Source organism: Gopherus flavomarginatus, chromosome 1 (genome assembly GCF_025201925.1).
Source record: "Gopherus flavomarginatus isolate rGopFla2 chromosome 1, rGopFla2.mat.asm, whole genome shotgun sequence".
Classification (NCBI taxonomy): domain Eukaryota; kingdom Metazoa; phylum Chordata; order Testudines; family Testudinidae; genus Gopherus; species Gopherus flavomarginatus.
Genome location: NC_066617.1, coordinates 125072750 through 125089287, shown reverse-complemented (window position 1 = coordinate 125089287; position 16538 = coordinate 125072750). Strand labels below are relative to the sequence as shown.

General features: G+C 40.4%; 1 protein-coding gene across 4 annotated transcripts in view; it reads left to right on the top strand.

The window, feature by feature from the left end:
* The window catches only part of LOC127058533 (solute carrier organic anion transporter family member 1C1-like), a 55226-nt gene extending 39167 nt beyond the window's left edge, over positions 1-16059 (top strand). For all 4 annotated transcript variants that reach the window (XM_050968684.1, XM_050968665.1, XM_050968693.1 and 1 more), the window contains 5 exons: positions 2889-3054; positions 5509-5690; positions 9046-9110; positions 11732-11849; positions 13912-16059. In XM_050968684.1, coding sequence (XP_050824641.1) covers positions 2889-3054; positions 5509-5690; positions 9046-9110; positions 11732-11849; positions 13912-14134 — 754 coding nt within the window. In that variant the 3' untranslated portion in view covers positions 14135-16059. The remainder of the gene's footprint in view (positions 1-2888; positions 3055-5508; positions 5691-9045; positions 9111-11731; positions 11850-13911) is intronic.
* The last annotated feature ends 479 nt before the right edge of the window (positions 16060-16538 follow it).

The following is a 16538-nucleotide window of genomic DNA, read 5'->3' as shown; positions in this document are numbered from 1 at the left end:
GGGAGCCGTTCAGATCTGAATTTAGATCTAAACTCTGAGACCCTTGTTTGCATACTGTAATTTACTGGTATATAACTTTATACACAAATATACCATAACTATTTGTTTGTTTTAAAGTATAAAGTTTATAGTGTTTAGTTAAAGAGAAAAATAACAGGACCACATCCTCAGCTGATGTAAATCAGCTCAATTCTACAGAGGTGAGTGGCGTGACATTTATTTGTGCCAGCTTTGCTGCTTGAGCCTGTACTGACAGTGCACACTAGAGAATGTTATTAATCAGAGGAGATGCTTCAGGATATTCGGATGCTCAGGGTTAGAGATGTATGGAACTTGGTGGTATCAGTTCGCAAATGGCTCTGCAGACCTTGTTTCACTTTCAGCTCATGGCAATTCACACACTTCACATCAGATTCATCATTGCTTTGCATTTTGTATAGACATTAATCCCCGGGCATAGACATCAATGGAGATATTGGAATTGATAACGTTTTACACCCAATTTACAGAGGTGTAAATGTCTACCTGAGCTGCAAGGCAATGGAGATTCAAACTCTCAGGATTATGTATTGAGTTTAGTCTAATTCAAAGCAAACATTCAAAAGGAAATTCACCCGAATCCTCTAATAGAGTTGGGCAAACAACATAATTTTTGGTTCAGTGGCAGTTTCAAAAAGTTGGAAAAAATGCTTCAGGTCAGATTGAAAACAACATTTTCATCATTTACAGTGAATTGAAAGTTTAAAAAAATTAGGTCAAATGAAATGTTTTGTTTTGATTTTTGGCTATTTAAAAATAAAATTAAAGGAAAGTTTGAAATGAAAAATTGTTTCAAGCTGAAGAATTAAAATGTTTTGTTTGAAAAATGTCAAAACAAAATGTTTTCATTTTTTTTTCAGAATTTTTTTGTTTTCCCCAAACAAACAATTCAGCTAAATAAACGTGATTTAGGAGAAAGTTTCACTGTCACTGAATATGCGTTTTTCCCTCTACCCTTCCCCCCAAAACATTTTGTGTGAAAGATTTCACCCAGCTCTACCCACTACACTTTTTCTGGTTTCCAGCCCAGGTTTAATCAAAACGCAGTCCATTTTTCTTGAAGCAGCCTACACTCACCCAAACATTCCCAATCCTTTTGTCAAACCAGTCACCAATGTTCTCTGTAACCAGGCCAGCATGACTTGGAGTTTAGTTACAATAGGATCTCAGAGTTTTGTTCAGTGGCGACTACTGTGGCCAAGTTCAATCCCTGCCAGTCAGGCTGCCTGTGGAGTTAGAGATGATGCAGGAGGATTAAAATGACAGATTTTGATTGCTCCCAAAATTGGGGGTATCCCAAAGATCAATAAGTAGGTCAAGTAATTGCTTCTCCATATCCCAACATCTCACTAATGGGGGATTTACCACATCATGGGACCTTTCTGCTGAAGTGAAAAAGGGACCTTGTGCGTCACAGATTATTTCAGCCATCTCGGCACTCTACAGCCACATTAATATCCTTAACTGTGAGACGAGCAATACCATAACTCAGGCAAAAACACAACTAAAATACTTTTCATTTGAAAAATTCAGGGAGTGGGAGGATAGGAGGGGGGAAGTGATTGTTTTTGCTTCAATGACATGGGTTTAAATTGGGCACTCAGGCCAAGATTTTCAAAAGCAATTTGTGGTTTTGGGTGCCTGAATCTTTGGGTATCCAATGTCAGACACCTTAAATGCATCCGATTTTCAGAGGATGGGGGCACAGCACTTTTGGAAAATGTGTTCAAGCATCTCAAGTTGGACACCAAAACAAACCAGGCACCCCCAATCACTAGTCACTTATGAAAATGTTGGTTCTCATCAGCAAGATTTTAAAGTGGTCACTTGATCTCACTTGCAGCAGCATAAATCAGGAATAACCCCACAGAGGTCAATGGTGTTATTCTGGGGTGAAACCAATGTGAGATCTGAATAAGGCAACAGGTTACCAGCCGGACCAGTTTTGCAGGGTTGCTGCTGAGTAGAAGACTTCAAATGAGAGCAGTTCTCATGAGTCAGTGCTTGTCTACACTTAACAGTACAGCAGCACAGCTGTGCCACTGCAGCTGCCCTGCTGGAGAGATTTAGAGTAGACACTACCTATGCTGAACGAAGGGATTCACCTATTGGCATAGGTAATCCACCTCCCTGAGAGGTAGTAGCTAGCTTGATGGAAGAATTCTTGCATTGACCTAGCTCTGTCTACATAGGGACTTAAGTCAGTTTAACGATGCTAGTCAGAGGTATGGATTTTTCACACCCCTGACTGACATAGTTAAACCCACCTAATTTTCTAGTGTAAACCAGGCCTTGCACACATGTATCCAACAGACCAAGGAGCAGCATTGCTACTGTTACTCTGACCAAACAACTGGAGCTATAACAATCATGTAGGGGGTTATACCACTACCTCGTATTGGTAGGGGTAGTCGGAGGGAGGAAGGATCGAATTAGTCTGAAGATGGCAGTGATTTCATGTTTGATTCCCCCCCACCCCGGGCTGAATCTTCCACTACATCTATTAGGAATCCCATTTTGTGTCTGTTAATGTCATCCTTTTCACTGATGATCCCACCAAAGATAGCTAGTCAGACATGGTCTGCAATTTGAAGCTACAATCCAGCAAAATTCTTAATGCTTTATGATAAAACCAAGAGAACCTTGGCTTAGATCAATTTAGCTGACATTCTACATGCAATCACTATCTATCAGTTCTTCATGCTCCACTGAATGCAGGCTGCCCATGGAGACTCCGTTACTCCACCTCATTTCTCTGTGCTTGGTCATTCATGTGTTGTCGATGTTTATTTTTCTAATAAGGAATTGTTTTATTTGATCAGTTAAGATTCTACTTGTAATCTCTCCAGAGTAAAACAATCTTCCTTCCCAAAACACAACTTAATTGCCAGCTGCAATTCTGACTGCAGCTGTGTATTGAATCAATGGGATCCTGTATGTGGGGACAATGGAATCACTTATATGACCGCATGCTTTGCTGGGTGTAAATCATCGATCGGAACTGGAAAGAATATGGTAAGTCATTAGATAGATATAAAAGCATTTCTGTTGCTCATTTTTAATTCATTTTATTTTATGCTTAAGCAATGATGTAGCAATAGATACCTATTCTCTACCAACATACCTCTGAACTAGTGAATGGATAAAGCACAAAAGAATCCAGCTGGGAATTTCAAGGGAGCTAAATGTCTCACTCCACTTTCAGGGGAACCCAGGGGAGTTAGGCACCCAACTCCCTTTGGAAGTCAATAATGTAGATTCACTCTTAGATTTACTTTGCTTTAAAGTTGTTTTTTTTAACTTAGAGGGTTTTTAAAAAGAATTTTAAACAGTGTTTTCTTACTCAGGAATTTGACTGTAAATATATATTTCTCAGCAAATCTGTTACTCAGATGTAGGCGGATAGAATGCTGAATACTTCAGTGACAAAAATAAATTTTTACTGCCTTTGTTCCTGTTAGCTCACAGGGCAACACTAACTAAGAGGATTTGTGCATTATTGGTAGAATTGTTAGCTATATTCCAATCAGTCATACCAGCGCAAATATGTAAGACAATGAATTTCTTCAAATGTTTATGATCGTTTAATTTGGCTTGCAGAATCTTTATTACTGAGGAAAATGTGTGAGATAGAAAGATCCTAGTTTAAGGTCTGATATTCATTTGCACTTATGGAAAGTTAAGGTGTGAGTCTAAATCTGTTTAATTAGATTGGGTACAAAAAGATACTTACATTTTCCATTTTAGTTCAGTTTAGTTTACAACAATTAGAAGCAATGTAAGTTAAACCAAACTAAGTAATATACAAAACTGAAATAAGAGTGTTTACACAACTGTTTGTATCAGTTTAAAAGCAATTTGAGATAAACCTGTGCAAATTTCAAGTAAGAAGGCCCTTATACATCACATTGGTACAGTTGGCATATATTGCCTCAGGTGAAGAATGAAATTTACATCTTGGAAAAGTTGCATGTCTATATTATCATTTACAAAGGAGCTTGCCAATTAAACCCAAGTTATCTGTCAGTTAACTCAGATTACAATAAGGCCACAAACCTGAGTCCTACCTATTGTGAGTATGGTCAACATAATTGTGAAATAAGCAATGTAAGGTTAGGTGCTTGAAATAAATGTATGGCTAGGATTTTCAAAGCAGTGCAGGAAATTTAGCTCAGCATCGCCATTGAAATTATATCCTTATATTGGAAAATCTCATCTGGTAAGTTGTCCTGGGAAGTGTTGAATGTGAGAAGAAAACTTTCAAATCTAATCAGTGATAAACTCAACAGGGTTTTTATGATATCACCTAACAATTATAAAATATAAGGCAATACTTTCCAACTTGGCATCATCTAAATCCATATTCCTAGGCACCTAAATAAGAGTGCTGGGTTTCAGAGTTGTTGAGCACCCAAAACTTCTACTGACTTCAATAGCCACCTATAATTGGGTATCCACCCCGCTCAAGGTAGAGTAAGTTATGTGAGGTCCATTAACCTGATAGGCTGCACCCAGGGAAGAACCAGGGGTTGAAAAATTAGTCTAGCTGAGAAGGAATAGATGGGGCTGGTAAAGGCCAGAATCTGTAGTCACTGCCTGGGAGAAGGGCGTGTGTTAAGTAATCTGCTGACACTCCCTGGTAGGAAGGAATTTGAATCGATAAACCCAGCCAGGGGACAGGCCAGAAGATAAAAGCAGAAAAGTAGGAAGGAGCCCAGGGGAAACAGCAACAGGGTCTGAATGTAAGCACACCACTGTTGCTGGACATAGGGTCTTGGGACTGAAACCTGGAGTATTGCGTGAGCCTGGATTCCCCTACCTGCTAATGAGCAAAGTGGCTTAGACTGAGCAGTGGAGACAAAGACTTCATGGGACAGTTTTCGAGGGGGGACTTTGATACCCAGGAAGAGGTAAACTATAGTGAACTGGCTGGAGAGAGGATCCTGAGTCCCAGAAAGAGAGGGAAGGGCCATGGTGTGAGGAAAGGGATGTCAGACCTGGAAGGAGCTAATCCCTAAACAGCCAGGAGGATGCTCCCTAGTGCTGAGTAAAACCTGTTACATCACCACACAGGCTGCTTTTATTTAGGTCCCTAACGTAGATTTAGGTACCCACATTTGAATATTTAGGCCCTTAGTAATCTATGTACTTTAGATGGCCCCCAAATTTCATTATGAACAACCTTGAACTTTAACTTTAACCCATATTTAATCTAAACATAGAATTTCATACTCCAGTACAGTAATAGCATGGATGCCTAAACTGGATTCACAGCTGGTTTATGTCACTGGAGCAATGCAAAGCAGTTGACGCATACAGAGTAAGCTGACCCGCAGTCTGTAAAGCATTTAGGGGCCCTCTATTCCCATATGAAATACACTGTATTTTTAACAACCATCAAAAGTCTAGATGCTTGGAAATCTATGAGTGCTCGTGAAGTAAGTGAGTCATCTCATCTTTCTCTTTCAGGTGTTTCACAACTGCAGCTGTGTGCAAGTTGAAGGGCTTGAGAGTGGCAATTCCTCTGCAGTTCTGGGACAGTGCCAAAGAGAAAGCTGTACTAAAACATTTCCCTATTTTTTGGCATTACTGAGCACATGTGCTCTTATTTTAGCTTTAGGTGGCACTCCTACATACATGATTATGTTTAGGTAAAATATTTTACCTTGACCTTGACCATAAAGTTTTGGGCAAACAGAAACGAAGTATTAATGTATCATTCTGTCACTTTATTTCTGCTTTGAAGAATGAAATTCTAATCTCAGAGAGGCAGTGGGTGTTTCTGCTCTTCCTACAAAATCCACCCCTGTGCAAAGGGCCAGCAAAAGGCTATGCCATCATTTGTCTCACTTAAACTCTATTTGGGACTTACATGATGGATTGGATAGGCCTTGTTCTGACAACCCTCTCCACTTAATTATGGCTGGGGGCAGGGAGCGTTGGGAGAAGGAAGGGAGTATTAGTCAGTAGTCAGAGCAATGGATTCTTTTTCTGACTCTGTGCATGACCTTAGCAAAGTCACTTATTTCTCTGTACCCAAGTTAACCCATTTGTAAAATGGATATAATACCTACTTCACATAGGGTTTTCTGAGAAAGAACTCACCTTTATAAAGTGGTTTACACAAGGCAAAGTGCTGTGCATCTGAGATTAGAATCTCTGGTCTGTATTGCTCTTTTAGAGTTATATTTGTGGTTTTCGGTATACTTGAATTACTTCAATACACACTCTGAAATATCATATCTCCTATTTTATCTCAAGTTGAACAAAATGAATAGTTCCAGCACCAATGAAAATTGACTGGTACAAAAAAAACCCACCAAAAACTCAAATACCAGTGCTCTTTAAACATAAAAGTAAAACTAAAACTGTTTGCCTTACTTACCAAAGTCTGTTTCTGTTCATTCATAAACATAGATTATAATCTTAAATTATTGGTGCACAGCACCACTTATTGCTTCTTCATTTGTGGTGATTTTAAATGCCGCAGTTCTCATCACCTATGTGGATTAGAATCTGTTACAGCTAAACTTCTGTAATTATGATGTATTCCACTGGCTCCCCATTCATTTTAGGAACCAGTTTGAAACTGCTTTCTATTCTCTGTTGACTTGCTTTAATTCTCCTGATGGATTGGCTATGATGTCACTGCCTAAAAAGGTACGTTTTTACGCTGAGATAGCTAACAAACTAATTATCTCACTGTAAAATCCTAGTGGAGTTGAGGCACAGGTAGGTTTTCCCTTGATGTAGCTGTGACAGTTCATGGCAACTGCACCTGTATTCCCCCAGCATGGTCCAGTTGGGTATTCATTCTAGGCTCCCAGCTCCTCAGCTGTCATCTATCCTGGGCAGAAACCCATGTCTATCTCCTATCTGACTGGAATTCTTCCAGACTTCACAGTTCCCTGCCTAAACTGGGTTCCTCAGCAAGCCAGACTGCCTAAACAGGCCTGCATTGGTGTTTTGCTTTCTCCTCAGAGGTTATCAACAGTTGTAATTGCCTACAGTTGTAAGTTGCCACACAGCTCTTTCTAAGCAAGCACATTTATTCTTAAGGTGAAAGCATTACAGAGAAAACATATTTAAAACAATAAAAAAAAATCCTACATGCTAATCAGCTTACTAGAGATCACCCCCAACTCCAAAAAGGGCTCTGGTAGGTAGTCAGTTCTTCAAATCCCACCAAGGCATTTTTGTGTGGTTATAAGTTAATAACAGCTTTAGCTCAGAACAAGCACCACCTTCCTTTTATACAGCTTGGGCCTTTGATCTTGTCCTCACATAACACGTGATCAGCAGACAATGGTTCTCTTCTCAAGGCATAGCTTCAAAAGGTTGAGTCCGGAGGTGAGAATTTGCATTCACCTTCCCCCAGGGATTTCTTAGGAAATTCTCTTAATGTTGTTTATCCCAAAAGTTCCTTCTTGTCTACCACATTGTTTAAAATAGTCCTTTGAAGCTCATAACCATTTCCCACTTTTACACTGGCCACATCTCCCCATTAGAGAAGTTACATAAAATCCCACCATAACACACAAACTTTGCATTTAATACAATGGACTCCAAAGAAACTTAAGCCTAATGCCAGAGGCTATTTTTCAAGGATATTACAGGAAATTGCCCTATTGGTCACAGTAGCTAACTGAGGTCCCCCACCTGTGATTTACTGTGACTAGCTAGTTAGTTAGCAAGTTAGTTATTTCACTGTTAAAATATATCTTTTATGGAAATGTTCCTGTGCAGAGTGTTGCATATATAAGCTAGGGTAAAAAGTTATTGGCACGACAGGGAGTGCAGCGGGACCCAGTCATTTGCATGCTACACAGTCATTAAATTACTCCTGCCTAGCAGCAAGAGGAAGGCAAAAGGCAGCAGTATATAATCAAGAGCCTCATTTGCATGTTGAAGATCACATTGAAGCCCATGTCTCCTAATATGCATCCAGGCCTTTCACCATTTGAGAGTAAGGGAACTGGCCTTTAAAGGGTGTGAGATTTAATACTTTTGAATGCAGAAGACTGGATACTTAAACTTACTTAGGCCTAACTCCCAGTTACACTAAATCCATCTTACACTGTTTCGGTAAACACCACCGTAAGGCCACTGCACTGATATAATTAAAGTGGTACAGTGCTTCCCGGAGAGGAAAAGGAGTAAACTATACTGCTGTAAGGCATTTTCATACCAATATAGCTGTGTCTGCACCAAGGGGTGCACCAGTACAACTATAGGTAAAAATAATCACATACCCTGAACTGACATTTATACCACTACAAAAACTATAAATGAGAATTGGTCTCATTTATTTCTGCACTTGTGCTGGAATGCAACACCATTGTATTCATTGCTCCATGCCCTGTTAGAATTAAAGGCTTTGTGTCTATTCCTTTCCCTATTTCTTCCAATTTGTACCAGCCCACAATCTTGCCACTTTCCGCTGTGATGTTCACCACAATTACGGTCGTCTCAAATGGCCTTCCTGTGTCTGCCTCAGCAACTTTCCAGCCCCTTTCAAGTGTCATCTAAAATACTTTCTCCTTACCCTTGCTATGCCTCATACGTTTGCTGTGCTTCAGGCCCTGAGACAGTAACAGCTGTTAGCTTTAACCACATGAGCCATCCCACTGAATTCAATGGGAGGACTCAGGGCTAAGTGTCTGGCTGGATCAGGTCCTTAATAGTATTATGAGAGAATGTTTATTTTTCTTTCCTCATGTGTTGTCTTCACATATATTTTTACACCACACACTTGATTGTCTGAAAGCCTGCTCCTACTCCTATTTAGATCAATGCTGCTTCTGTACTCATCTTAAATGAAACCCTTGAGCAGTGTTTTCTATTATAGCTTGTATGCAATATGGTATATAAAATTAAGTTGTGTGGCACTCATTACAAGGGCGCATATATGGACATGCACAGTGTAGATGCTGGCAAAACTGCATTATCTTAAATGCTCTTCTCATGAATATAAAATTAATGTGATCTTGTTCTCCTATTTTTTAGATCTGTTTCACCAGATTTGAAATCATTTGCTGTTGGCATTGATGCTTTGTGTGGAAGAATACTAGGTAAAATTTTTTGTTTTGTTTTTTGTTCATCTTTATTCCTCTTGGGATTTAAATAGACCACAATAGAGTACACCAAGTCGTCTTAGGGCCATATGTCCTTGTTCTATGTCAGAACCAAAAAAAAACAAACAAACCCCCAAGCCCTTCCAAAAATGTGATTTTTGTGAAATTTGTAGAGCATATTGAGAAATTTGTAGAGCGTATTGAATATGTCCCACCTCAATATACTTCATAGGTATGTCCTAGCACATGATGTAATATGTTTGTCTGTTTAAACAATCTATGTAAGTGTAGGTGTACCCAATGAGACTTAAGCACATGCTTTTAGGGTATGTCTACACTATGGAATTATTCCAATTTTACAGAAAGCAATATTTGGAAACTGTATAAAGCCAAGCGCACCCGGCCACACTAAGCTCATTAATTTGGTGATGTGCATCCATGTACCGAGGCTAGCACCGACTTCCGGAGCGTTGCACTGCAGGTAGCTATCCCATAGCTAGCTCATAGTTCCCAAAGTCTCCCCCGCCCATTGGAATTCTGGGTTGAGATCCCAATTCCTGACGGGGCCAAAAATTTGTCACGGGTGGTTATGGGTAAATGTTGTCAGTCAATCCTCCTTCCGTGAAAGCATCAGCAGACAATCATTTCACACCCTTTTCCCTGGATTGCTGAGGCAGATGCCATAGCACTGCAACCATGGAGCCTGTTCAGCCTTTTTTCACTGTCACTGTATGTCTACTGGATGCTGACAGACGTGGTACTGCAGCGCTACACAGCAGCATCCCCTTGCCTTTGCAAGTTAGCAGAGGTGGTTACCAGCCTACTGCACTATCTGCTGCCTTGCAAGTTGACAATGACAGTTACCAGTCACTCTGTACCATCTGCTGCTGTCATGGGTGCTCCTGGCCGGCCTCGGTGAGGTCAGTTGGGGGCGTATGAACAAAAATGGGAATGACTCCCCAGGTCATTCCCTTCTTTAAGTTTTGTCTAATGGAGAGTCATTCCTGCCTAGAATATCAGGCAAGCCTACTAAAGAACCAGAGAGGCAAACAGCCGCTCTGGGTCAGAGCCCCAGGCATCCTTCAGAAATGATGAGCTGCATGCCATTCTAGGGGGTGCCCCTACAACAACCCCACCAGTTACTTCCCTCCTCCCACACCCCTCCTGGGCTACCGTAGCAGTTATCCCTCCATTTGTGTGATGAAGTAATAAAGAATGTATGAATAACAACACTGACTTTATTGACTCTGCAAGCAGAGATCAAAGGGGGGAGGGGATGGCAGCCTCCAGCTGCTATGATATTCCAGGCAGGAGTGAATCTCCATTAGACATATACCTTGAACCACCTGCGACAATGTTTTTGACCCTTCAGGCTTTGGGAGCTCAGCCAAGAATTCAAATGGTTTTCAGAGAGGGCAGGAACTGTGGGATAGCTACAGTTGTCAGTCATCCCTTCCTCCGTGAGTGTCCATTTCATTCTTCAGCTATCTGGTACGCTTGTCTCAGCTCCTTAAGTTTCACGCAGTCCTTGCTGTGGCTTCTGTCCATCATAGCCTTGGAGACTTTTTCAAATGTTTTGGCATTTTGTCTATTGGAACAGAGTTCTGATAGAACAGATTCATCTCCCCATACAGAGATCAGATTCAGTATCTTCCGTACGGTCCATGCTGGAGCTCTTTTTTGATTCTGGGACTGCATGGTCACTGGTGATGATCAACGCTCCATGCTGGGCAAACAGGAAATGAAATTCAAAAGTTTGCAGGGCTTTTCCTGTCTACCTGGCCAGTGCATCCAAGTTCAGATTGCTGTCCAGAGCAGTCACAATGGTGCACTGTGGGATAGCTGCCGGAGGCCAATACCATCGAATTGCTGCCATACTAACCCTAATTTGAAATGGCAATACCAATTTCAGCACTACTCCCCTCATCGGGATGGAGTACAGATATCGATATTAAGAGCCCTTTATATCAAAATAAAGGGCTTCGTTGTGTGGATGGGTGCAGGGTTAATTTGTTTTAACTCTGCTAAATTCAAAATAAACTCATACTGTAGACCAGGCCAAAGTTAAGCATGTACTTAAGTGTTTTGCTGAACCGAACTCTAGCACTGATCTATTTTAATTACCTAGCTTTCATAGATACAGTGATGTACATGTGTTGTGGTGAATTGTGACACACAAATGAAAACCAGGAACAGACTGATGTTCTAGAGAATGTGAAGAAGAGGACCTTAAAACTTTTTTTGAGCGAGAGGCAAAAAAATGAAAAAGTGGAATCATTGGAATCATTAACTTTCTTCTCTTATTTGAGAGTAATAATAATGCTTGTCCAGTCTGCAGAACCCTCCATCCAAGGAATTCAAACCAGTTTACATGCATTAATTAAGTTGATAACAAAGCTGGGAAGTAGGAAATCACCATTTTACAGCTGGGCAAACATGGAGGCTGATCAACTTGCCTAAGGTCATGCAGCTAGCAGAGGTGGGAACAGAAGCCAGGAGTCCTGAGTTTACATGCTCCTGCTCTAACCATTTATTAAGGGGCTCCTTCCTCCACTATGAACTAAGCTCTGTTATTGTTGTAATGTTACACTCATTCTACTAATGTATTTTTGTCGCAGGTGGCCTTCCAGCTCCTATTTATTTTGGAGCTTTAATAGATCAGACCTGCTTGAAATGGGGAACAAAGAGGTGTGGAGGATCAGGGTCTTGCAGAGTGTATGACACGAAAGCATTCAGGTGAGATGAAATTAAGAATAAAGGCTAAAAACAACAGGGAAAGGAATTTGTCTTAGCAAGCAGCGTTGATTTTAGAGTATTCAGAATAGCACCTGTCTCCTGTTCTTCAGTTAGCTGCAGTTTCAGAGTTTATACTGTTTTCTACTAGTTATGCTAAATTTTTTGTTAATTTGTTTTTTTGGAGGAAGGGGGATGGACAACTGGGTTTTTGATTAAACAAAAATGTTCATGAAAATCATTTGTATCATCTTTGAAAATTTTCAAATTTGTGTCAGAAAACAAACCATTACAAAATAAATGTTTTCAGCCCCAAACTGTATGTTGGGCTGTTCCTATCAGTTTTTAGCCAAATATATTTTGGGTTTTGGCTGAAAACCTCAACTTCTAGCTTTTTCAAAACTGTCTTCAGAACAAAAACCATTTCCCAAACACCGCTGTTTCTCAGGGGGAAACAAGAAAGTTACAAAATTGAATGGATAATCTCAAAGCATCTAAACTTTGGCTAGGCCTTAGGAACAACGTTCTTTTGATTGGCTCTAACTTATGAAATTGCAGAAGGTCTCTTCTTTACTCCTAAAGGTCATATTACCAAAGTTTGCATTTTTAATAGTTGGTAATTTAATCCTTAGAACACTGAGGAGCACTGATATTATGGCAATGGGAAATGGAGTTCAGTGGAGTGCTTTGTGTGTTAGGGGTTGGAGAAATGAGTGTATCACACACAATTTAGCTTAGAGTTGTCTCTACCACCCAACTGTGGCTTGGACCGGTTAAACGGCTAACACTTTTGTAAGGTGGCTATTTCTATACAAGTAGAGTAAACGCTCTCTGGATAAACCGTTCTTTTCTAACTTGGCTTTTTTGTGTGGCTGTGAAGTGATTTGGCTCAGATATAGAAAACAGACTGAAAAACAAAGCGGGTGTTTTCAGGTTGATTCTGTCCTGTGCCAAAAACGCACTCAGTCCAGGAGAAAGGGGAGCATCGCAGTGCTGCCTGCAGTCCCTATGCCAGGCAGCTCCAAATTGTGCCACTGATGGACACTATGGCAATAGAAGATAGGCCTAGCAGAACTAAGATGTGTGACTGATATATGATCTATTAACAACCCTGCATCAGTAGAGGATTGGCACTGCAGATAGAGCTCTGGTCTGTTACACCCTCTCCCTGCCCTGACATACTCCCCAGGCTGGTTGGAGGGTGCCAAATGCAGTACCTTAACCCCCAGCAGGGAGCCCTTTCTCTGGTGGAACTTAGACTGTTTATGGCCTCTTTGCACCACCTGAACTGGGCAGAGCAGGAGTCTTAACACATCCCAAATCCTAGCCCTTAGTGTTGTGTTTGTGATTTAACAGGATTCAGAGTGTCTCAGCAGTTTTTCATAAATGCATATTTTACATCTTACACTCAAATTCCAGTAAGACCTGGTAAGTATTGACATTTTAGGGATCATCCAGACCTGTAAGAGGTTCTGTCATGTGACCATGGCTACCTTAATGCTCTGCTGCTATAGCTCAGACCCTGAAACCGGTAACCAGACCACAAGTATAAGGTCTCACCCTGGCTTCCACCTGCCTAGTTATTCCTTGCAGGGAGATCCCAAGAGCCCTTCTGGTCCCAAGTCTTCCCAAATCTGTCGCTGCACGTTCTTAACTGTCAGACACTTGGATTTTCCCCCTCTGGTTCATCGCCCAGAAATATGTGAAACCAGACCACCACCTCGTCCCCCAGATACCAGCTTTCTTTGGCCTCCACACAGCTTGCTCAACAGAGACCTGTTTGTGTTAAAAAATAAACAATAGAAAAACCACAGATTCAAAGAAGGGGAAGCAAACACATACAAGTTACACAGAAAATAAACATAATGGTGCAACCTCAGGCTTTACACTTACATAACAGATAAATTCCCTTTTCTAATACAAGAAACCCATTGTCTTGAACAGTTTCCCAGCATTACCTTCTTCCCCCCTCCCTCATTCTCTCTTTAGGGGGTTCTTTGGATGCTGACTCCTCTGTCTCAAGTATCAATGATAGAAACAGTCACGTTTTCATTTTTTTTTCTAGAAACATCTATCTTGGACTCATTGCAGGACTGAGGGCAGGATGCTGTTTCTTATATATAACACTCTTCATTTTAATAATAAAACGATTCCGACCAGAGAACAATGAGCTGATAGATTTGAAAAGTACAGAAGTATCATCCAGGAAGGGATCAACTAGTGTCAGTAAAAATGAAACTTTTCCTTGTGCAAAAGCTTTGGCGGCAAATGAAGAAACGTGTCTCTGAAAAGGACACAGGCATTTTCTAACTCTGAATGCTCAGGCGGAGGTTTTACAAGTACAGCGTAGGGCCAAATACTGACGTCTACAGCTTTTTGGAATTGCGATGAAAAATTTTCCAGTTTTAACTCCTCACCTCCTCCCTAAAAAGCAGGAAAAATGATGATTTTATTTTTGTGTTTTTTAAACAATTGTAAGGCTGGTTGAAATGTTTCCAATGTCAAAATTTTAATTAAAAAAAACAAGTGGGAAATTTAAAATAAAAAAATGCACAACAATTCTCCTGTTTTTCAACCTGATCTATAGAAGTTCTAGCCCTGGGTCTGATCCTGAAATCCTTATAAAATCCTTATATACTCAGTTGTTCTTCCTGAGTTCAATAGGCACACTCATACAAATGAGGATTACTAACATCAATAAAGGTTATAGGGATGGTCCCTCAGTCATCATTCAGGCAAAAGCCACCTTGACCTCAGACACTTCATGAGAACTTCAGGATTTGGCTCAAACATTAACCAGTCAAAATAGACTGCAGAAGAGAGACTATACTGTATTAGTTTTAAAGTACCTTTCAGTATTGAATCAAACCTTTTCTCATCATTAGTGTAATTATTCTGATCCTGTGCAATGAGGTGGCAGATACTAGAGTTACATTTTTTAGAACTTTATCAATGTAAGTGTGTAATAATTGAAAGACTGCAGTATATATATTCGTCATCCCCCAATAAAGTGCCAAAAAAGGCCATTAAATAAAGTGCTAAAAGCTCTCAAATAGAGCTTCAGTGACATGCCAGAGAAGAAAGAACCTTAATAACAAATGCACCTATCATTACTAAAATATCTCTTTAAAAAAATCATCACTACGTGAAGTGTGATGTCCCCCTGACAAAGACTGTTCTGTGACTTTTCAAAGGGAATGAATATCACTAATAAGAACAATTGGGGTAATTTGTCACCGCTGTTGCAACATGTTGTGTCAAATGCTTAGGGATTGTCTACACACCAGAGGCTTTGCCAACAGAGCCCCCTAATGGAGATGCAGCATAGGCTGACAGGAGTTCTTCTACTGGCATAGTTATACCACCTCCCTGAACAACATTAGCTAAGCCAGAAGCAGCATTCTTCTGTTGGAGTACTCACGTCTACAGCAGGTGTATTCTGAGCCAGCATAGCTATGCTGGCAAAACTTTGTACTGTAGACCAAGTCTCGCTCTATTTTAGGGTTAAATCCTACTCTTCCCAGGCTCTATGCCCAGCTCGAGGAGCCGGGAGAACCATGCATGACTGGATTGGAATAATCTTCTCCATACCTTGGGGTATAGTTTATAGAAAATGGAAGGAAGCTCAACACGTCTAAAAATGAGCTCTTTCTGTTTCCCCTACGTGGGAGAAATAATGGATGGCTCCCCATTCTCAAAAAACATTTGGTCCTGTGCTTCATGACATGGCACACAGGCTGGTCGCCCGTGTGAGATCTCCTCAAATTTTGGTCCTGGGCAGAAGAATTGCCCCTGTTTTGCTGCTCACAGAATTAAACCAATATTTTCAGACTTTGGGACGTTTGACTTCAGGTTACAATCTGATAAAAGAAAACAGGCTGTTTTGTGTGTTGGAATATAAACTACATTAGAACAAACTATGTCAGCACTAGAGATGGGCCTGAATCAAAATCCGAGATTCAAACACCCTTGCACTTTCAGATATTTAAAATCAGTGGGTCTCATTCTCTTCACACTTACATTGGTGCAATTGCATTGACTTTTTTCACGTTACCCCTGATTTACACTCTGCAAATGAGAAGCATCTCAGGTCCTGTTACATGAATCTGAATATAGTGGCTTGAACTGAGCTTGGTCTACATGCAATTCATTTTACTTTTTGGGGTGATAAATTAAAATATGTTGATTCCTGGTGATAAGTGAATGTATGCGGCATGATGTTTTGTTTCTATATTAATAAAGTATTTTTGACAAAACAAGAACACTGTTGGCACACTCTTATTTTACTTTTCGCGGTAGGGTCTGTTTTGTTGAAGATAAAGCACTAGGTCAGGCTAGGCGTGGGGTTTGGGTCAGACATGGAGATCCAAGACCAAATTCGAACATTTAGATGTTCCCATGTTCTGATTGCCATGTGATATGTCTGCAGGAAGTTTTCAAAACAAATGCAGCTCCCGAGACAATGATCCAAAAATAGTTCCCACAATAATGGATGCTTGAGTCACTCTGGTAGAACTCCCCCCACAAAGCCAAATAAAAATCTTTAATAGTTACACTTCATAATGTAAAATGTCATTTTCTTCTCTAGGTCTTAACAGCATGAATGTGTTCACATTACACATATTCTGCTTGTTTTCAGGTGTCACAAAGTTCACCTGAATAGCATAACCCTAAGCCACTCTTGTTGCTCTC